The following is a 21,592-nucleotide window of genomic DNA, read 5'->3' on the forward strand; positions in this document are numbered from 1 at the left end:
CTGCGCGTGCGCAGTGGTTCGTGAGGGGGGGCGCAAGGATCTCGCTTTGGCCCCACCTCCCGTCGGCCCGCGCTCGCGCCGAGCTCTCGCGAGAGCCGCCTCCCTCGGTCGGTGCGTCCCTGGCCGCGCGGGCGCCTGTGTGAGCCGAGACCAGTCGGACGGACGGAGTGACTGAGTGACGGAGCGAGCGCCCCGGAGCCGCCAGCGACGCCGGCCCCGCCGCCGCCCCCGGCCTTGGCCCCGGCGCGCCACCAGGCCCCCGAACTCCAGGAGGACGACGACGAGCCGCCGCCGCTGCCTCTCCTGCTGCCGCCGCCCGCCCCGGGAACTCCGCCCGGCCGAGGGGGCCGCCGCCGCCGCCGCGCGGCCGGTGGCGTTGAGGCCCGCACTGGCCGCGGACCCCCTGCCGAGTACCCACAACTCCCTGCGCCCGCCGGTACTCCCCCCCCCACCCACCCATAAGTCCTTGCGCCTGCGGGGACCCCCTCCCCCCTCTCCTGACATCTCTGCGGCCGTCTGTACCCCCTCTTTTCCCATAAGTCCCTGCGTCCTCCGGGACCCCTCTCGCTATCCACACCTCCCCGCGTCCGCCAGGACAACACCTCCTCCCCTTTACCCACAATGCCCTACGGGCCTTCTGAGACCCTTTCCTGTTACCCCTAACTCCCTGTACCTCCAAGACCCCCTCCTTTACCCACAATGCTTTGCGCCCATTGGAGCACCTCCCCCCATACCCTCAACTCCTATTTCTGCCAAGACCCCCGTTTCCCACGAGTCCCTGTGCCTGTCAGCCCCTTCCCCCAGCGGATTCCCTGCACTCTAGGAAGACTAATCCCTTTTACCCAAAGCCCTTTGCACTTGCTAGGACTTCTCTTATCTGTAACTCCCTGCTGCCTCCCCAGTACCCCCTCCTCCAACTTCCAGAGGCTCCGGCAGGAGCTGGACACTGGTGAGGAGCTACCCCCACACTGCCCACAGCTGCCGCCCCCCTTTCACCCGAGTGGGGTCCCCAGAGTGCCCCCCACTCTTCAGAGCCCCTGGAAAGCCCCAGCATTGTGGGGAGGGAGGGTCCTCCCAGGCAGGGCCCTAACTGTCTTCCCCTCCTCGGCACCTCTGACCCCTGTAGACCCGGCATCATGACGCAGTTCCTGCCTCCCAACCTTTTGGCCCTCTTTGCTCCTCGAGACCCAATTCCCTACCTGCCTCCCCTGGAGAAGCTGCCCCATGAGAAGCACCACAATCAGCCCTACTGCGGCATCGCCCCCTACATCCGGGAGTTTGAGGTGAGTGACCCCCTGCCCTCGGGCCCCCACAGCTAGTGATGTCCGGAGGGCCGCTGAGGACACTGGCTTTCGCTGCCCTAGCAAACCCATCCCCCTCTTGTGGCGACGTGAGCGTGGGGTTCACCTAGATTTCAGCAAAGCGCTCAAGGAGGATCTTCTGTGATTCTGAAAGGGAGGCCAAGAGGGGCGTGCATGTGTGCAGCCCCCAGAGGGAGCCGAGAAGGATTCTGTTGGAGCTTGGAGGGGGCTCAGACCTGGGATCTGCCTCAGTAAATGACTTGGGTAGATCCACAGAGACCTTGCTAACCGCGTTTACAGTGACAGAGTTAGGAGGTAACGGACCTCTTAGGTCACAGAATCAGGAACTGAAAAAGATCTCGAGCAGCTGGGGTATCCGGCTGAGAACAAGATGCGTCAGGTCTCCAAATGGCTTTCTGGGGCATGAGATGGGGGGGCGGGGGGTTGGCTAGTACTAGAGGAAAACCTGGTGTGAGGGAGCCCCCTCCTCTGTACAGGGGTTTGGTGCTCATCCATCAGCCACTTGGGCAGCTGATTGGGGTCAGTCTGGGGCCCTTTTAGGAATGGTCTCCAAAAAGGCTCCTTGAGTTAGTGTTCTTGGAGAAGGACTCAGGCACGTGAAGGACTCCCTTGTGGCAGCAGGGAGGCCCTCGTTGGTGCTCAGAGAGCGGGGCCTGAGCGCTGGCATCTGGGGGCTTCTGGGAAGAAGATCCCTGGAGGGTGGTTGGAGGAGGCCTCTGAGGCAGGAGCAGTTGTGGTGGGCATCCTCTGTTGACCTCCTTTGTTCGGCCCCCAGGGAGGATGGAGGTCTTGTTACTTGTACGTTTTTCAGATGAAGAAAGGAGGCAGGAACAGCTTGAGTGACTTGCCCAGAGTTGTAGAGCCAGCATTTGGCACCGTACTGGAGTTGGAGTTTGCTGGACTCCAGACCTAGCACCAAGGCGGGCGGGCAGCGCGCTGGGTGGGCGCAGTTGCCAGGAGCCTTAGTGTATTGGGGGGAGGTGGGAGGGGGGTCGACCTCAAGACTACTGAGTGGGGCTTCCCTCTGGAAGCCTTTTAGGTTTTGGTCTCCTTTAGTCCTGCTCCCTCTGACTCCTCCTCTTGTCCTCAGGACCCCCGTGATGCCCCTCCTCCAACCCGAGCAGAGACGAGGGAGGAGCGGATGGAAAGAAAGGTATGTGACTGTTTGCACCTGGGGGAGGAAAGAGGGAAATGTGGGTTCTTCTCCCGGGGTTTTGGGTCCATGGTGGGAAAGGGGCTCAGGGAGGCTCAGTCTGGATGATGGAGGGAGCTGCGGGTTTCCCTCATCCATGCCTGCTTTTCTTTTATCTTCCTATAGAGGCGGGAGAAGATAGAGCGGCGACAGCAAGAGGTGGAGACGGAGCTGAAAATGTGTATGTTTCTGGGGACTTGGCTCCTTCCCACCCCCCACCCCCCCATCCCTTTGGGTGGGGTCCTCAGGCCCTTTGGAGGCTTCTTCCTCTGGGCCCTGACGCTGTCTTTTTCTTCGCAGGGGACCCTCACAATGACCCCAACGCTCAGGGCGACGCTTTCAAAACTCTGTTTGTGGCCCGAGTGGTGAGTGTGACCTCGGGCTTGCTGGTGGCGGTGGGAGGGCAGGGCCCCAAGGCCCGGGGTGGCCGGCCCTTCTGTCTGGGGCCTTGGAGCGCTTGAGTGGGGCTCCTCTAGGGGCCAGGGGACCAGGGGAAAGCAGTGAGCAGGCCCCGGAGGTAGGCCGCAACTTTTTGCCTTTTGCAGAACTACGACACGACAGAATCCAAACTGCGGAGAGAGTTTGAGGTGTATGGACCCATCAAGAGGGTGAGTCTCTTGTAGTAGGGTCTGGGGCAGTTGCGGGGCTGCCCCCGACCCCTCGCAGAGGGGGCTCACGCACATGCCCCTGCCTGTGTTCAGATCCACATGGTCTACAGCAAGCGGTCGGGGAAGCCCCGGGGCTACGCCTTCATCGAGTACGAGCACGAACGGGACATGCACTGTGAGTGTCTCCCTCCTCGGCACTTCCCTCCCATCCCTGCCCTTCGTACCCCCCTCACTTCCTCACATCAACACTCATTCCTTATTTTTCCTCTGTCTCTTATATATCTTTTTTTATATATATTTTTAAAAAAACCAAAACTCCCCTCAACGTGTGTGTGTGTGCGCCCGGGGGGCCGGGAGAGGTAAGTGCCACACGTTGACTCTCAGGGGGATCGGAGGTAGCCCGGCGGCGGGGCTGGGCGAAGGCCGGAGAGGAGGGGAGGGGAGGGGGCCCGGCCGGGAGGCCGAAGGGGCTTCGGGGGCCAGGCTCGGATCCCTGGCCCGCCTTGCCTTCTCTGCCTCGTCTCCCCCTGGCCTTGGTGGGGAGCCCTCGGTCGTGCCCCCCTCCCCTCCCTTCCTCTCTCTTCCTTCCCACCCCCTCCCCTGACCCCCGGCAGGGATGCCTCGGGTGGGCGGGGCCATGCTCAGTGGCCGTGTCTGTGGTTTTTGTCTGTGTCTCCTCGATTTCGGCCTGACGTGGTTTAAAAGCCCCCAAAGGGAGATTTGTCCTGTGCAAAGTGAGAGCCGGGTGGGGGTGGCGGTGAGGGGGGTGTGGCGTGTGGAGGGGCCGGCGTATTAATTGTATGTTCTTATTATTGTCACTGCAGCCACCACGCAGCTGGCTTGCAGCTGATGCTAACGCTCCCCTTACAACATCTCATTTTATGGTTGGTATAAGGGTTTGTATCATGGGTAAGATCACTCGCCACAGCACACGAGCCTAGCTTAGCCAGGCAGCTTAGGAGCAGAAAGGCCCCCTCCCTGGCCCCCTCCTCTGACCCCATTCCCCAGCCCCCCCGAACTCCTGGCCCCACTCCCCCCTCCCCCTGGCCTCCAGGTGCCCGATTGCTGGGCAGGGGCAGAGGAGGCTGGAGGAGGGGGGGGCGGGGAAAAGGCAGACTTCCCATGGAAGGGCCTTGGGGGAAGGACCTTCTCAGCCTTCCCCTCCCTCTTTCGTCCTCTACAGGTTCCTGCCCGGCCTCTCTGGAGGTTAGGAGGCAGGGTGAGCCAGGGCAGCGATTCCAGGCCTCTCTCCTGTCCGGGGCTGGGCCCGCGCCTACCCCGCAGGGTCCAGAGACGCTCTTTTCAGGGGTGGTGGGAATGGATGTCTGGGAGCAAGGCAGGCTTCTGCCCCCTCCCCACCCAGGAAGAGCAGGGGCATGGGAATAGTGGCTTCTTCGGGGTCCACTCCATCCCGGGCCCAGGGCCTTGGGAGCTTAGGGTTCTGCCCCTGCACGGAATTGGGGGGAGGCCAGAGGTCCGTTGTTGGGACCTCAGTTCAGGTCCCGTCCCCTTGTGCAGTCAGAAAGAGAGAGAGAGAGAGAGAGAGAGAGCTCTGAGCCAACGGCAGTCACACATCCCACTTTCTTTTCGCTGTCTCCCCTGGTCTGGGCTTTTCCGGGTTCTTGTGCGCTGAGCTAGGCTTGGGTCCTTGGGGCTTTGGAGGAGAGGGTGTCCTGAGCTGCTCCTGCCTCCCTAGTCGGGGGCCGGGGCCACATGTCCCTTTGTTTCCCCGAGCCCCGGGAGCTTCGATGCTCCGGCTGGTTCCTCTGCCCCGGAATCTCTCCCCCCTCCCCCTTCCTCGCACCCTGGTTTGGGGGGACCTGAGTGCTCTTAGATGTGTAAGAGATATAGGGTGCCTGGTCTTGTTGTGACTTTGGGGGTAGAGATGGGGCTTGGCAACTTTGGGGAGCCCGGTCTCCAGGCCTTGCGCTCTGCCCTCCAGCCAATTGGGCTCGGGGCGTCCCCGCCTCCCCCGTCTCCGGGGCCGAGGCCTGCTTGGCATCCTCGTAGCTGAGACTGCTTTTCTGCCCCCCCACTCCGCCCTGTAGCCTAGCTGCCCCGGGGGGTGGGGGGTGGCAAGGGGGGGCCACGCGCGCGCTAAGGGTGCAGGTAAGCATGGGGGCTCCAGGTAAGCTGCCCTGTGTCCCCCCCCCGGGAAGCCTCCTCCTCGCCAGGCCCCTCAGGAGGACCGAGCCCCCCCCATCCCGCTCGGTTTGGTCGGACACTCGCAAAGCCGGCATTGGTAAATTGCACCTTTTCTCTTCCTCTGTTGTTATTTTTGGGGGTGGGGGGCGGGGGGGGCGGGGAAGCTAGTGGGGGGTGGGTGGCTGGTCAGGGAGGGACCAGGACGGGGCGCCCCAGAGCTGCCCTTGCCCCGTGCCCCTCGCGGCAGCAGATGCCCACTCGGAGGGGAGCGGTGAGGTCCAGGAGCCCCAAGCCCGGCTTCGCGCCGGGGTGGGGGGCTTGTTGAGAGGCTTGAGGGCCGCCAGGTAAGGCCGGGTAGAGTCGCAGCCATCGCACGTCTCGCCCTCCCCCTCCCATTTGTGAGGGGCCCAAACTGGGGCCCCTCAGTTCCCAGAGGGCCCCAGCTGCCTCCCCATGCTCTGGACCCCCCTCCTCTTCTCGCTGTCGTTTCCGGTCTCTGTCCTCCTGGCAGACCGAGCACTGAGACCGAGGGAAGAGGAAGGGTGGGCTGGGCTGGGTGCCCGCCCTCGCTGCCTGCCGCAGGGTGCATGTCCGGGCTGGCCCGGGGGTGCCCTCGGCCCCTTCCCCTGGAGAGACCAGCACTTGATTAACTTCTTTCTTTTGCAGCGGCGTTCCTTGGCGGGGCCCGGAGGGGGCTGCTCCGTCGTGGGGCTGGGCAGAGGGGGGAGGCGGTGGGCGCTCGGACCCACCTGGGCACGGGCAGGAGCAGGGGTCGAAGGAGCAGGCCCCTCCGCGTGTGGGCGGGGGTGGGATGGGCGGAGGTGGCCGACTGCCGAGGTGCCTGGCTCGCTGGTGGGTGTGTGTGTGTGCGTGTGCGTGTGTGCGGGGGCGTGTGCCTGTGCGTCTTGGGGGGGGTCAGAAGGGATGGTGGGTTGCGGACCGGGCGCTGACGGGAGGCTCCCCCCACCCTGGGGGTCGTCTCTGCCCCCTCTGTTACAGCGGCTTACAAGCATGCAGACGGCAAGAAGATCGACGGCAGGCGGGTGCTGGTGGACGTGGAGAGGGGCCGCACGGTGAAGGGCTGGAGGCCCCGCAGGCTGGGTGAGTGCTAGGGACCGGTCCTCCCCTCCTCTCCCCGCCTGCGGCCACACACTGACTCCCGTGTCTCTCCTCAGGTGGCGGCCTTGGGGGCACCCGGCGAGGGGGGGCCGATGTCAACATCCGGCACTCGGGCCGTGACGACACTTCGCGTTACGATGAGAGGTGAGCCGAGGACCCTGACCTGTGCCCGGGTGAGCCGGCACGGGTTCTGTGTGGTGCCCCCTAGGGAGGAGCGCCTGTTCTTAGGATCCTTTCTGCTTTCTCTCTCTTGGCCGTGTCCTCCAAGGGACCGGGACAGGGAACGCGAGCGGGAGCGCCGTGAGCGGAGCCGAGAGCGAGACAAGGAGCGGGACCGTCGGCGTTCGAGGTCCCGGGATCGGCGACGGCGCTCCAGAAGCCGGGAGAAGGAGGAGAGGAGGCGCTCGCGGGAGAGAAGTAAGGACAAGGATCGCGAGCGGAAGCGCCGCAGTAGCCGCAGCAGAGAGCGGGCTCGCCGAGAGCGGGAGCGCAAAGAGGAGCCTCGGGGTGGCGAGGGCCCCGAGCCTCCGGAGGCGGGGGACGCACCCCCAGACGACGGCCCTCTTGGGGAGCCCGGCCCTGATGGACCTGATGCCCCTGAGGAGAAGGGCCGGGACCGGGACCGGGACCGACGCCGTAGCCACCGGGGGGAGAGGGAGCGGCGGCGGGACCGGGATAGAGATCGTGAGCACAAGCGAGGGGAACGGGGTGAAAGGCGGGACGAGGCCCCCCGTGGCGGGGGCGGAGGCGGCGGCGGTGGCGGTCAGGACAACGGGCTCGAAGGGCTCGGGGCTGACGGGCGGGACCTCTATATGGAGGCCGATGCTGGCGAAGGCTATCTGGCTCCTGAGAACGGCTACCTGATGGAGCCGGCGCCAGAGTGAGCGAGAGAGAGCGGCGAGCGCCACCCCTCCCCCCACCGATAAAAGACCACCATCCCTTCTTCTCCCAATCACGTGAATGTGTCTGCCCCTGTCCCCCCACCAAGGCGTCCTCTGTCCAGACCCTTCTGATTATTCAATAAAATGGATTTCCTGCGGAGGTTGCTTGGGTGGTAATTTGGGGGAGCCCTTTCCCCCCCGCTGACCCTTGGGCGCAAACCTGGACTTTGACTCAGAGACCTCAGCCGGGAGTCTGCGCGGAGGGTCTGGGTTGAGTCGCTGGGCTGGCGTTGGGGCTGCTAAGGTGGGGGGGGGTTAGGTGACGCCCTGGCCTTGGAGCTCCCGGTGCCCGTCCCCACCATGTGGTGCCCTCCCGCGAACCACAGCGGCGACTTAGCTTCTCGGGCATGATTCATGTGAAAAGGAGTTTGGGAAAGGGGAAGGGGGAGGGGGCCAAGTTGGCCAAGACGATGGTTCTGGTTTAGATTAAAGGGATTGTCGCTGAGCAGTTGGGAAAGGAAGCAGTCCGCCGGGCTCCGTCCAGAGCAGGGTGAGCCCACCGGCTTTCTGTAGTTGGCTTTTCTAGGTTTTTTAGGTTTTTTTGTTTTTAGATAGACTCGCAAGTCAAGGGGTGCTATTGAAATGTGGCCTGGGTGTTAGGTAGGAAAGCAGAAGGGTTTGTCACGCGATGTGTCCTGGGACAAGGAGGGGTGGTAGAATTCTGGCCGCTAGAAGTGGTTTCTGGCAGACCTCATGCAGCAGTCTCCAGTAGTTTGATGTCAACGTGGAAGGTCTCCTGTGTGATCCCCCAGGATCTGTATGTGGCCTTGTGCTGTTTAATATTTTTTTTAAATAAAATTTTATTGACACATTTTGTTTTTCACATTGCCTAAATTTCTCCTTCTGTCCTCTACGCCACCTCAGGCAACAAGCAACGTAAACAAAACCTAGGGATCCGTCAGGGGATGATGAACCAGCGTTGCCCACCTCCTGGCCTCTGGTCTCCAGGGCCACACGTGTTCTTCCGTCATTCTGCAGCGTGCTCGCTCAGCGTTTTTGGCGGTGACTGAACAGAGTCATCCTGGTAACAGATGTCTCCCAGCTGTGAAGGGGATGGCTTACCTGGGAGAGGGACCATCTGGCCGGGGAATCCTAAGGACTCGTTAAGGATCCGGCATCTGGTTGTAATTGCTTGGTTCTGGTCTCGATAGAGGACCATGAAAAAAACAAGGGCCAGATGAGCAGCTTTCATGGCTTTGTGTTGGAGGCCAGAGTGAGGGCAGTGGTGGTGGGGGGCAAGACAGGGCATCCCCAGGAGTGAGGATGTGACATTGGGTGTCCAGGCCCCGAGCCCACCTTATAGAAGGAACCTCCGGCACTGGGGGTCCTTCCTTCTCTGTCATGGGCTGAGCTGGAAGCCTCTGCCAACATGGTGCCCACTTGTCACCTATTGCATTAATTGCAGCCGGGAATCCTCTGGTGGCCTTTGGAGGGCACACTGCCTTAGGCTCTTCTTGTTGGGGTAGGGCAGCCACGTTTGGCCACAGGCACCCAGGCCCAGCTCGTGATCTCGCCCCCTGGCAGCCCTCTAAACTGACAGCTCTTGTCTCCCCTGCGTTTTCTGAGGTCACTCACCACCTGCTTCCCTAGAGGAAACTCCTAGTGTGAGGACTCCACCTGACTCCACTCTTGAAAGTTTCCCTGGTCAAAGGAAAGCTAGCTAGTTCTGTGCTCATCCCTGGAACCCCGCTAAACCGGCCAGATTGGTGGTGGTTATAGTGTGATTGACACAGTGGCGTCGTTTTATTTTTATTTTTTTCTCCATAGCATTTCATTTTTCCAATTACGTGTAAAGATTTTCAACATTGATTTTTGCAAATTTTGTGTTCCAGATTTTTCCTCCCTCCTCTCCCTTAACCTTCCCAAGACAACAAGCAATCTGACAGGTTGTATTTGTACAATCGTATTAATCATTTCCGTATTTGTCATGTGCAAGGGGGGAAAAACATGAGAAAGAAAAGGCAAACAAACACGAAAAGTGAAAATCCTGTGCTTTGGTTCCCATTCAGTCTCTATCGTTCTCTGAATGTTGATGGCATTTTCCATCCTCAGTCTGTTGGAGCTGCCTGGGATCACTATGGTGCTGAGAAGTGAGCGTCCTAGTTGATCATCACGCGGTCTGGCTTTTGCTGCAGACAGTGTGGTTCTGCTTGCTTCACTCAGCATCGGCTCACGTAAGTCAGAAATCGGTCTGTCGTTCTTATAGAACGATACTACTCCACTAATGCCATTCAAGAACATGACCCTTCAGCCGTCCGGTTCCTTGACACTACAGCTGGGCCGCCACTGACATTTTTGCACACATGGGTCCCTTTCCCTCCTTTAGGATCTCTTTGGGATGCAGACCCGGGAGAGACACTGCTGGATGTACAGTTTGAGAGCCCTTTGGCCATTGTTCTAAATTGCTCTCCAGAATGGTTGGATCAGTCCATGACTCCACCAACAATGCATTGATATCCCAATTTTCCCACATTTCTTCCATCATTTTATCATCTTTTCCTCCTGAGAGATGACGTAAAGTGGGTACCTCAAGAGTTAGCTTAATTTGCATTTCCCTGAACAATTATGGTTTAGAGTTTTTTTTTCATATGATTGTAAACGGCTCTTAATTTCTTCATCTGTAAATTGTTCATAATTCTTTGACCATTTGTCATTTGGGAAATGACATGTATTATAAATTTGAATCAGTTCTCCATTTATTTTAGACACATGACCTTTATCAGAAACACTGCCTGTAAAATTTTCCCCCCAGTTTTCCGCTTCCCTTCTCATCTTGACTTCATTGGTTTTGTTTGTGTAAAACCTTTTCATTTTTTTTTTTTTTTTATTATAGTAACTTTTTATTGACAGAATCCATGCCAGGGTAATTTTTTTTACAACATTATCCCTTGCACTCACTTCTGTTCCGATTTTTCCCCTCCACCCTCCACCCCCTCCCCTAGATGGCAAGCAGTCCTATATATATTGAATATCTCCTAGTATATCCTAGATACAATGTATGTGTGCAGATCCAAACAGTTTTCTTGTTGCACAGGGAGAATTGGATTCAGAAGGTAGAAATAACCTGGGAAGAAAAACAAAAATGCAAACAGTTTACATTCATTTCCCAGTGTTTTTTCTTTGGGTGTAGCTGCTTCTGTCCATCATTGATCAATTGAAACTGAATTAGGTCTCTTTGTCAAAGAAATCCACTTCCATCAGATTACATCTTCATACAGTATCGTTGTTGATGTATATAATGATCTCTTGGTTCTGCTCATTTCACTTAGCATCAGTTCCTGTAAGTCTCTCCAAGCCTCTCTGTATTCATCTTGCTGGTCATTTCTTACGGAACAATAATATTCCATAACATTCATATACCACAATTTACCCAACCATTCTCCAATTGATGGGCATCCACTCAGTTTCCAGCTTCTAGCCACTACAAACAGAGCTGCCACAAACATTTTGGCACATACTGGTCCCTTTCCCTTCTTTAGTATCTCCTTGGGGTATAAGCCCAATAGAAAACCTTTTCATTTTAACACAATCAGAATTAGCCCTTGTGCATTTTGTAATGTTCCCTAGTTCTTTGAATATAAATTCTTCCCTTCTCCAGAGATCTGATCTGTATACTATCTCTTGCTCTCCTAATTTGCTTTTAGTATCACCCTTCACCATCTATATTGTGAACCCATTTTGATCTTATCTTGGTATAGAGTATGAGTTGTTGGTCTATGCTTAGTTTCTGCCAACCTTTGGAGTTTTCTGGCAATTTTTGCCAAAAGAGTGGGTTCTCATCCCAGAGGCTGGAGTCTTTGGGTTTATCTAACTGTAGTTTATAGTTGTGTGTTATTGTGTCTTGTGTACCTAACTTACTCTACTGATCCACCCCCAATTGATAAATGGTCAAAGGATATGAAGACAGTTTTCAGATGAAGAAATTCAGGCCATTTCTAGTCATGAAAAAAAAAAGTCTGAATCACTAATCTTAGCTGGATTGGTTTTGTTTGTACAAAAACTTTTTAATTAAAGTAATCAAAATTATCCATTTTGCATTTCATAATCTTCTCTAGTTCTTTGACCATAAATTCCTTCCTTTGCCACAGATCTGAGATGTAAATTATCCCTCATTTTTCTAATTTGCTCATAGAACGTCCTTTTAATCATGAACCCATTTTGACCTTTGGTGTAGTGTGTTAGGTGTTGGTAAATACCTAATTTTTGCCATGGTATTTTCCAGTTTTCCCAGCAATTTTTGTGAAATGGTTAGTTCTTACCTCAGAAACTGGAGTCTTTGGCTTACCAAACACTAGATTACTGTAGTTTTTGACTGCTGTGTTTTGTGAACCTAAGCTCTCTCAATGATCTACTACTCTTATTTCTTAGACTAAATAAAATGGTTTTGATGGCTGCTACTTTATAATACAGTTTTCAATCTGATACAGCTAGGCCATCTTCGCTTGCATTTCTTTTTCATGAATTACCTTGAAATTCTTGACCTTTTGTTCTTCTAGATGAATTTTGATTTTTTTTTCCTAGCTCTATAAAGTAATTTCTTGCCAATTTGATCAGTATGGCACTGAATAAATAGACTGGCTAGAATTGTCATTTTTATTTTATTATCCCGGAATACCTATGAGCATTTGATAGTCTTTCATTTGTTTAGATCTAACTTATTTAAAGTAGGAAAAGTATTTTGTAATTATGCTCACATAGTTCCTGGCTTTGCTTGGTGGGATTTTCTTCCTTTCCCTTGCTACTGGACTTTGTTAGTAACATAGACAAATGCCTGTGATTTATGTGCATTTATTTTGTATCCTGCAGCTTTGCTAAAGTTGTTCATTGTTTCTAGTAATGTTTTAGTTGATTTTCTTTAGTAGACCCTCATGCCATCTGCAATAAGTAGTAATTTTGTTTCCTTATTACCTCCTCTAACTCCTTCAATTTCTTTTCCTTCTCTCATTGCTAAAGCGTACATTTCTAATACAAAGCTGAATGGTAATGTGATAGTGGGTAACCTTGTTTCACCCCTGATCTTACTGAGAATGTTTCTAGTTTATCCCTGTTACATATGGTGCTTGCTGATCGTTTAAGGAAAATCCATTTATTCCTATTTTCTCTCCTTTTTAATAGGGATGGATGTTGGATTTTGTCAAATACTTTTCCCGTGTCTATCGAGATAATCATATAATTTCTGTTCGATTAATACCAAGTGGTTTTGCTGACTGCTGCTTTATAACACGGTTCTGAGTTTGTTATGGCTAGGCCCGCTTCCTGTTTTTTTTTTCCTCCATTAATTCCCTTGATATTCTTGGCCTTTTGTTCTTGTCCAGATTGGGTTTTTTAATGTAAGATATTTGTCTTATATTAAATGTAATATATTTAGATATATTATAATATATATAATATTCTATATTTATATATAATAAATATACATATATTTATATATATAATAAATTTATATAAATATAAGATATCCACAAAACTTTATTTTTAAAAGCCATATGAAAGAATACTCCAAATCACTAACAAAACAAAGCAAAAATTACAGTTAAAACAGTCGACACAGACTGGATGTCTTTGTTCACATCCAGCAAACTGGCACAGGTGTTGGCAGACAGGAAAGATGCCTGCTGGGAGGGTCTTGTCCAGGTCTTTAAAGAGCAGTTCTTGGTGCTGGTCTCAGTGTCTCACCCGGTATCTGGTGGGTTCTGCCACCTGCCAGGATCCCCTCCGAGTCTGGACTCACAGGCGGTGAGAGCGCTCCCAGGGTTTTGCCGTCCAGCCTTCTTGTCCTTCTGCTGTGGGAAGAGGCTCAGGCCAGGCCTTGGAGATGACCAGGGGCTGCCTTGCTTATTTGTGGGCAGGTTTTCTCGCCCGGGCCCTACCCAGAGGAGTCACTCACCTGGAAGCCAAAGAGTTCTTAGAGGGTAAGAAAACAGTGGCTTTCAACTTGGAAGCAGCCCCTGGACCCAGGAAAGCTTGTTTCTACAACTGGGCTTCTGGGTGTGGCCCACGGGTAAAAGGAACAGCTCGAGGAGCCTTGGAGGATGGCCATCTTGTCTCTGCTCTTGGAAGGACTCGTGGAGCCAAGGTTCGGGGGCCTGCTCTTGCTGGCTGGCCTGCTTTGGGCCCCGTAGGGCCCCTTGGATAGATAGGACGCAGTGTGGCCGTTGGATCCCTGGGAATGCCTGGAACAGGGCTGCTCCTTGGCTCCCAGCACTACAGGAGGAGGGTGGGTGAAAAAGGGGGTAGTCTGGTGTAGGAACTGGCTCTCCCCCATGGAGACGTGTCCAGGAAGGCCACTGGAAGGAAGGAGCCGAGGAGGAGGAGGAGGAGGGAAGTCCTGTGGTGCATGGAGAGCCTTGCTCCTGGCAAACCCTGCAGATCTGGGGCCTGGGAGCCTGTGCAGGATGGTCTGGGCAGCCCGCTGACCCCTCAGGCCTAGAATGCCTCGCCTGGCAGATCTTCCTTCCTCACATGGTTAGCTGCAGCCCCTCTCACTGGGCTGGGCTTCCTTCCACGATCCCCACCTGGCCATTTTGGGCCCTTAGCTCGTGGCCACCCAGGTCAGACCGGGAGCTCTCAAGACCCAACTTGGACCAGGGAGAGGGGACAAAGGGCAGGAGGTCAGGAATTCTGGGTAGGGAACATGGCAGGTATCCTCAGGCTCCACCAATGGGCCGGGAGTTTGCTCTTTTGAACTTTGGGGGCGTGGCTTATTGCCTGAGGAGGGAAGGCAAATGAGAGCCCAGGTAGCTACAGAAACAAGATAGGAAGAAGGCTCTGGGAAGACTTTCTGAGAGGAAAGCTCCTCTGAAGAAGGAAATGGGAGGCAGCCCCCCAGCCTCTACTGAGAACTGGTCCTGTGGGCCTGAAGTCCTCAGGGTAAAGGCAGAAAAACGGAAAATGCTCTCTCCTACTTTGCTTTTATCTAATTTTCAAATTAAAATTTCTTTCCAGAGAGAGATCCTTCCTTCTCTCCCTCTATCTCTGACTTTCTTTGTCTCTCTTTCTCTCTGTTTCAGTGTCTGTCTCTTGTTTCTCTCTGTGTCTCCCTCTCCCTTTCCCTCTCTCCTCTGTGTTTCTGTTTCTTTCTTTGTCTCTCCCCCCTCCCTCCCTCCCTGTTTTCCCTTCCCTCTCCGTCCTTCCCTCCCTCCTTTCTGCCCCCTCTTCACAAATGGAAAAAACATGAAAAGCCCCAGTGTATCAGTAAACCATCAGGCCCCTTTCTGGCCACTGCCTGGGCTCAAGGCCTTGGGGATCCACAAGCGTGGGACCAGGGCCCATGTTTTGTGATTTCATCAGAAAGAGAGCTGCAGGAGCAGCTGGGTTCCCTCCCCGATCACCCCTCAAACCAGGACCCAGCTCTTAGGTGAATGTGGTGGGGCAGGGTAAGCCGGAGATCCTTCCAGGCCATCAGCCTTGTGCGGGAGGCTGGGATGAATGGTGCTCTTGCTGCCAGGGGAGTGGGAGAAAAGGCAGATTTGAGGGGTCTGTCTTTGAATTAGCATAGTTTGAGAGGCAATCCCCTCACTGGGGCGACTCCGAGACCCTTGAGAGCCTCAAGGATTCATGAAGTGCCAGGAGAGGAGAAGGCCCGGAGTGACTGAGATTTGTCTGCACTTAGCAGGTGGGAGTTGGAGATTGGCCACAGCCACCGTTAATGGGCTACCCCTGGAGCCCCCACTTAAGGGAGCCTGCCTGGAGGGGTTCACACTTAAGGGTTTTTCTCCTTCCTCCCTCCTGACTCATGCTTTCTGATGTATTTCTCCTCTACCTTAGGAAGTGTTCCAAGTATCAAGGCAGCTAGGTGGTGCAGTGGGTAGGGTGTCAGGCCTGGAGTCAGGAGGACTTAAGTTCAAATCCAGCCACAAACACTTGCTGGCTGTATGACTCCAAACTAGTCTCTCTATCCTGTTTGTCTCAGTTTCCTCATCTGTAAAATGGGCTGAAGGAAATGGCAAGCTACCTCAGTACCTCTGCTAAGAAAACCCTAAACGGAGTCATGAAGAATGACCAGTTTGGTGACCAATTTGTTCACGAGTAACCAGCTGTTCAACACTGGATTAAGGCACCTGCTGATTTTAATCTGGAGAGCCTTCTTGCATTCTTTCTAAGATTTCCCCAAGTGTCCCATCTGCCAAAGACACTGTGGCCTTTTTGTGCAGATATAGTATTTCAGTCTTGGGGTATCTTGAGGCATCCTATACCTAAATGTGGCAATATGAGATGACCAGAAACCCCACAAAGTCAGGGGATAAGCGAGTGGGTCAATTAAATTTTTTTTTCAATATTTTATTTTCCAGATACATGTAAAGACAGTTGTCAGTGTTCCTTTTTGTAAGACTGTTAGGAATTTTTCTTCCTCCCTCCCTTAGTTCCCTCTTCCCCAAGACAGTGAGCAATCTGATACAGGTTAAACATGTGCAGTTCTTTTAAACATATTCTGTATTTTGTGTTGTGTAAGGAAAATCAGACCAAAAGAGGGAAAAAACTACAAGAAAGAAAAAAATAAAAAGTGAAAATCATATGCTTCCATCCATATTCAGCCTCCATAGTTCTCACTGCATGCGGATGGCATTTTCCATCCCAAGTTTATTAGAATTGCCTTGAATCGCTCCAACTTGAAAAGAATTGGTCATTGTATAATCTTGCTATTGTCATGTACAATGATCTCCTGATTGTGCTTGATTCACTCAGCATCAGTTCATGTAAATCCAGGCTTGTCTGAAATCAGCCTGTTATCATTTCTTACAGAATAATAATATTTCATAAGTCACATACCATGTGCACGAATGTTTGTGGCAGCCCTCTTTGTAGTGGCTAGAAACTGGAAACTGAGTGGATGCCCATCAGTTGGAGAATGACTGAATAAATTGTGGTATATGAATATTATGGAATATTATTGTTCTGTAAGAAATGACCAACAGGAAGATATCAGAAAGGCCTGGAGAGACTTACATGAACTGATGCTGAGTGAAACAAGCAGGGTCAAGAGATCATTATAGACTTCAACAACAATACTATATGATAACCAATTCTGATGGACTTGGCCATCCTCAGCAATGTGATCAACCAAATCATTTCCAACGGAGCAGTAATGAACTGAACCAGCTACACCCAGCGAAAGAACTCTGGGAGATGACTAAGAACCATTACATTGAATTCCCAATCCCCATACTTTTGCCCACCTGCATTTTTGATTTCCTTCACAAGCTAATTGTACAATATTTCAGAGTCTGACTCTTTTTCTACAGCAAAATAACGTTTTGGTCAGGTATACTTATTGTGTATCTAATTTATATTTTAATGTATTTAACATCTACTGGTCATCTTGCCATCTGGGGGAGGGGAAAAATTGGAACAAGAGGTTTGGCAATTGTCAATGCTGTAAAGTTACCCATACATATAACCTGTAAATAAAAGGTTATTAAAAAAAATAGAAAAAAATAAAAGTCACATACCACAATTTACCATTCTCCAACTAATGGGCATTCACTGGTTTCCAGTTTCTTGCCACTACAAAGAAGGCTGGCACAAACATTTTGGCCCCTGTGAGTCCATTTCCCTGCTTTAAAATCTCTTTGTAGTCTAGTGACACTGTTGGATTGAAGGGGATGCACAGTTTGATGGTCCTTTTGAGCATAGTTCCAGATTGCTCTCCAGAATGGCTGGACCCATTCACAGTTCCATCAACAATGCATCACTGTCCCAATTTCCCCATATCTCCTCCAACATTTGTCATTATGTTTTCCTTTCATCTTAGCCAATCTTGAGAGGTGTGAAGTAATACCTCGAAATTGTCTTAATTTGCATTTCTTTGATCAATAGTGCTTTAGAGCATTTATTTTTCTTTTCATTTTTAGCACTTTTTTAATGATTGTAAATAGCTTTAATTTCTGAAAACTGACTTTTTATATCCTTTGACCATTTATCAGTTGGGGAGTGACGTGTATTCTTATAAAGTTTAATCAGTTCTCGATATGTTTTAGAAATGTGGCCTTTTTTAGTGGGTGTATAAAAGTTTTCCCCCAGTTTTCTGCTTCCCTTCTAATCTTGGCTTCATTGGTTTTGTTTCTACAAAAACTTTCGAATTTAATGTAATCCAAATTATCCATTTTGCATTTCATAATGTTCTTTAGTTCTTTGGCCATGATTTCCTCCCTTCTCCACAGATCTGCGAGGTAGTCTATCTCTTGCTCTACTAATTTGCTTGTAGTGTCATCCTTCTGAATGTATTTCAATCTTACCTTGGTATAGAGTGTGAGATGTTGGTCTTTGCTTAGTTTCTGCCATGCTATTTTCTAATTTTCCAAGCAATTTTTGGTCACATAGTGGGTTCTTATCCCAGAAGCTGCAGTCTTTGAGTTTATCACACACTAGATTACTATAGTCATTGACTATTGTGTCTTGTGTACCTAACCGACCCCACTGATCCACCACTCTCTTTCTTAGGCACTACCAAATGATGATTGCCATTTTATAATATAGTTTGACGCCTGGAACAGCTAGGCCACCTGCCTTCACATTTTTGTTGTTGTTAATTCCATTAATGTTCCTGACCTTTTGTTTTTTCCAAATGAATTTTGTTACTATTTTTTTCTTTTCCTTTTTTTTTAAATTATAGCTTTTTATTGACCAAACTTTTATATATGGGTTTTTTCAATTTTTCAACATTGACCCTTGCAAAAACTAATGTTCCAACTTCTGCTCCAACTTTTCCCCTCCTTACCTCCACCCCTTCCCCTAGATGGCAAGTAGTCCCATATGTTAAACATGTTAAAGTATATGTTAAATATAATATATGTATACATATTTCTTGCTACACAAGAAAAATCAGATTTAGAAAGAAGATAAAACATAATCTGGGAAGAAAAACAAAAATGCAAACAAATAATAACAGAAAGAGTGGAAATGCTAGGTTGTGGTCCATACGCATTTCCCAGTGTTCTTTCACTGGGTGTAGCTGGTTCTGTTCATCACTGATCAATTGAAACTGATTTGGATCCTCTAGTTGCCGAAAAGAGCCACTTCCTTCAGAATTGATCCTTATACAGTATTGTTGAAGTGTATAATGATCTCCTGGTTCTGCTCATTTCACTCAGCATCAGTTTGTGTAAGTCTCTCCGGGCCTTTCTGAAATTCTCCTGCTGGTCATTTCTTACTGAATAATAATATTCCATAACATTCATATACCACAATTTACTCAACCATTCTCCAATAGATGGACATCCATTCAATTTCCAGTTTCTAGCCACCATAAAAAGGGCTGCCATAAACCTTTTGGCACATACAAGTCCCTTTCCCTTCTTTAATAGCTCTTTGGGATATAAGCCCAGTGTTACTATTTTTTTCTAGCTCTATAAAGTAATTTTTTGAAAGTTTGATTGGTGTGGAATAGAATAATTAGGTTAATTTAAGTAGAATTTTCACTTTTATTATACTAGCTTATCCTATTCATGACTAATTGATATTGATTCAGTTGTTTGGATCTAACTTTATTTGTGTGAAGAGTGTTTTGTAATTCTGTTCATATTTTTCCTGGCTTTGTCTTCACAGGTAGACTCCCAAATATTTTATATTGTCTACAATATTAATAAATAAATGGGATTTCTCTTTTTCTCTCTTGCTTCTGGACATTGTTGGTATCATATAGAAATGCCAATGATTTATGTGTTTTATTTTACATCCTGTAATTTTGCTAAAGTTATTACTTGTATCTAGTTGTTTTTTAGTTAAATCACTAGGATTCTCTAAATATACCATCATGTCGTCTACAAAAAGATAGTTTTATTTCCTCATTATCTGTTCTAATTGCTTCAGTTTCTTTTTCTTTTCATTGCTAAAGCTAACATTTGTAGTACAATATTGAATAATAGTAGTGATAATGAACAACCTTGTTTCACCCTAATTTTATTGGGAATGCTTCTATTACATTACATATAACGCTTACTGATGGTTTTAGATAGGTGCTACTTATCATTTTAAGAAAAACTCCATTTATTCCTATGCTCTTTACTGTTTTTATTAGGAATGGGTGTTATTTTGTCAAACGCCTTTTTTGCATCTATTGAAATAATATTATTTGTTAGTTTTATTTTGATATGGTCAATTATGCTAATAGTTTTCTAGATTTTGAACCAACTCTGAATTCCTAGTATAAATCCTACTTGATGATAGTGTATTATCCTGCTTATAAATTGCTGTAATTGCTTTGCTAATATTTTACTTAAGATTTTTGCATCAATACTCATTAAGGAAATTGGTTAATAATTTTTTTTCTTGTTTTGGCCCCTCCTAGTTTAGGTATCAGCACCATATCTGTGCGTTAAGAGGAATTTGGTCCTCCACTTATTTTTCCCAAACAGCTTCTATAACATAGGAATTAATTGTTCTTTAAATGTTTGGTAAAATTCACTTGTAAATCCATCTGGTCCTGGAGATTTTTTTCTTAGGGGGTTCATTGATGGCTTTTTCAATTTCTTTTTCTAACATGGGGTTACTTGGGCAGCTAGATGGCGCAGTGGTTAGAGCACCAGACCTGAAGTCAGGAGGACCTGAGGTCAAATGTGGTCTCAGACACTTAATACTTCCTAGCTGTGTGACCCTGGGCAAGTCACTTAGCCCCAGTTGTTTCAGTAAAAACACAAATAAATAAATAAAGTGGTGTTTCTTGTTTTATTTCCTCTTCTGCTAATCTGGACAATTTATGTTTTTGTAAATATTCATCCATTTCAATTAGATCATCAGATTTTTTGGTGTACAATTGGACAAAATGGCTCCTGATTGTTGCTTTAATTTACTTTTCATTTGTGGTAAGTTCATCCTTTTCATTTTTAATACTGGCAATTTGGTTTTCTTTACTTTTTCTAATCAAATTAACCGAAAGTTTTTCTATTTTATTGGTTTTTTCATAAAACCAATTCTTAGTTTTTTTTATTTATTTAATAGTTTTTTGCTTTCATTTTAGTTAATCTCAGACTTTCTGAATTCCTAATTTTGTATTTATTTGGAGTTTTTTAATTTGTTATTTTTCTAACTTTTTTAGCAGCATGCTCTATTCCAATCTCCTCTTTCTCTGTTTGATTCATGTAAGTATCTAGAGATATAAAAATTTCGCCAAGAACTGGTTTGACAACATCCCATAAGTTTTGATATATTGTCTCATTATTGTCATTCTCTTGGATGAAATTATTGATTGTGTCTTTGATTTGTTGTTTGACCCATTCATCATTTAGTATCAGATTATTTTCCAATTAATTTTGGTCTTATTTTTCCACAACCCTTTGTTACACATAATTTGTATTGCATCATGATCTGAGAAGGATACACTATGTCTGCTTTTCTTCATTTGATAGCAAGGTTTTTATACCCTTAGAAATGATCAGTTTTTGTGTAGGTGCCAGGTACTGCTGAGAAAAAAGTATATTCCTTTCTATTTTCATTCAAGTTTTTCTAAAGATGTATCATACCTAACTTTTCTGATTCTATTTGCCTCCTTACTTTCTTGTTTATTTTGTGGTTAGATTTATCTAGTTCTGAGAGAGGAATGTTGAGACTTCCCAGTAGTATAATTTTCTGTCTATTTCTTCTGGCAATTCACTAAACTCCAAGAATTTGGATGCTATACCATTTGGTGCATATATGTTTAGTATTAATATTACTTCATTATCTATGGTACCGTTTGCTGTAGTTTCTAGTTTCCTCCCTTATCTCTTTTAATTAAATTTAGTTTTTCTTTTGCTTGGTGTGAGATCTGGATCTCTACCCTTGCTTTTTTTTTTTTTTTTAAACTTTAGCTGAAGCATAATACATTCTGCTTCAGCCTCTTAACTTTTACTCTCTCTTTGTATCTCTCTGCTTAAAGTGTGTTTCTGTAAACAACATATTGTAGGATTCTGGCTTTTAATCCACTGTGCTGTCTGCTCCTGCTTTATGGGAGAGTTCATCCTATTCACAGTTATAATTTTTAACTCTGTATGTAATTTTTCTTTCTCTTTTCACCCTTTCCCTCTTCACCTGTTTTCTTTCTGATCCCCACTTTCCTCAATCTGTTCTTCGTTTTATTGGCCCCCAATTTCTTATCCCTTACCCTTTCCTTTCTGCTCTTTCTTCTATTTCCCATCTATTTCTCCTTTCCCCTCCTACTTCCCTGTAGGGGGAGACAAATTTCTATACCAAATTATGTATGTTTTCTATGCCAAATTATGTTTGTTATTCTCTTTTTGAGCTAAATACGATGAGATTAAGTATCAAACAATGCTCATCTCCCTTCCTTTT

General features: G+C 48.8%; 1 protein-coding gene across 2 annotated transcripts; it reads left to right on the forward strand.

Annotated features, from left to right (window-relative positions):
• Positions 1-297: 297 nt before the first annotated feature.
• SNRNP70 (small nuclear ribonucleoprotein U1 subunit 70) lies at positions 298-8,138 on the forward strand. Of its 2 annotated transcripts, none has more exons than XM_031963435.1 (10): positions 298-370; positions 1,127-1,283; positions 2,413-2,475; positions 2,641-2,695; positions 2,815-2,879; positions 3,060-3,122; positions 3,216-3,297; positions 6,267-6,368; positions 6,443-6,530; positions 6,640-8,138. In XM_031963435.1, the coding sequence occupies exons 2-10, from the start codon at positions 1,137-1,139 to the stop codon at positions 7,268-7,270; spliced, it is 1,296 nt and encodes a 431-aa protein (XP_031819295.1). In that variant the 5' UTR covers positions 298-370; positions 1,127-1,136; the 3' UTR covers positions 7,271-8,138. The 2 variants fall into 2 exon arrangements, with proteins under 2 accessions (XP_031819295.1, XP_031819296.1); XM_031963436.1 differs by having other exon boundaries at positions 6,655-8,138.
• The last annotated feature ends 13,454 nt before the right edge of the window (positions 8,139-21,592 follow it).

The sequence above is a fragment of the Sarcophilus harrisii genome, chromosome 3 (assembly GCF_902635505.1).
Source record: "Sarcophilus harrisii chromosome 3, mSarHar1.11, whole genome shotgun sequence".
Lineage (NCBI taxonomy): Eukaryota > Metazoa > Chordata > Mammalia > Dasyuromorphia > Dasyuridae > Sarcophilus > Sarcophilus harrisii.

Excerpts from the sequence above, each read along its gene's own strand:
- SNRNP70 (XM_031963435.1), top strand. The coding sequence starts at position 1,137 with ATGACGCAGTTCCTGCCTCCCAACCTTTTGGCCCTCTTTGCTCCTCGA. Across the intron at positions 2,476-2,640 it reads AGGAGCGGATGGAAAGAAAG|AGGCGGGAGAAGATAGAGCG; the intron begins GTATGTGACTGT and ends ATCTTCCTATAG. Across the intron at positions 3,298-6,266 it reads GCACGAACGGGACATGCACT|CGGCTTACAAGCATGCAGAC; the intron begins GTGAGTGTCTCC and ends CCTCTGTTACAG.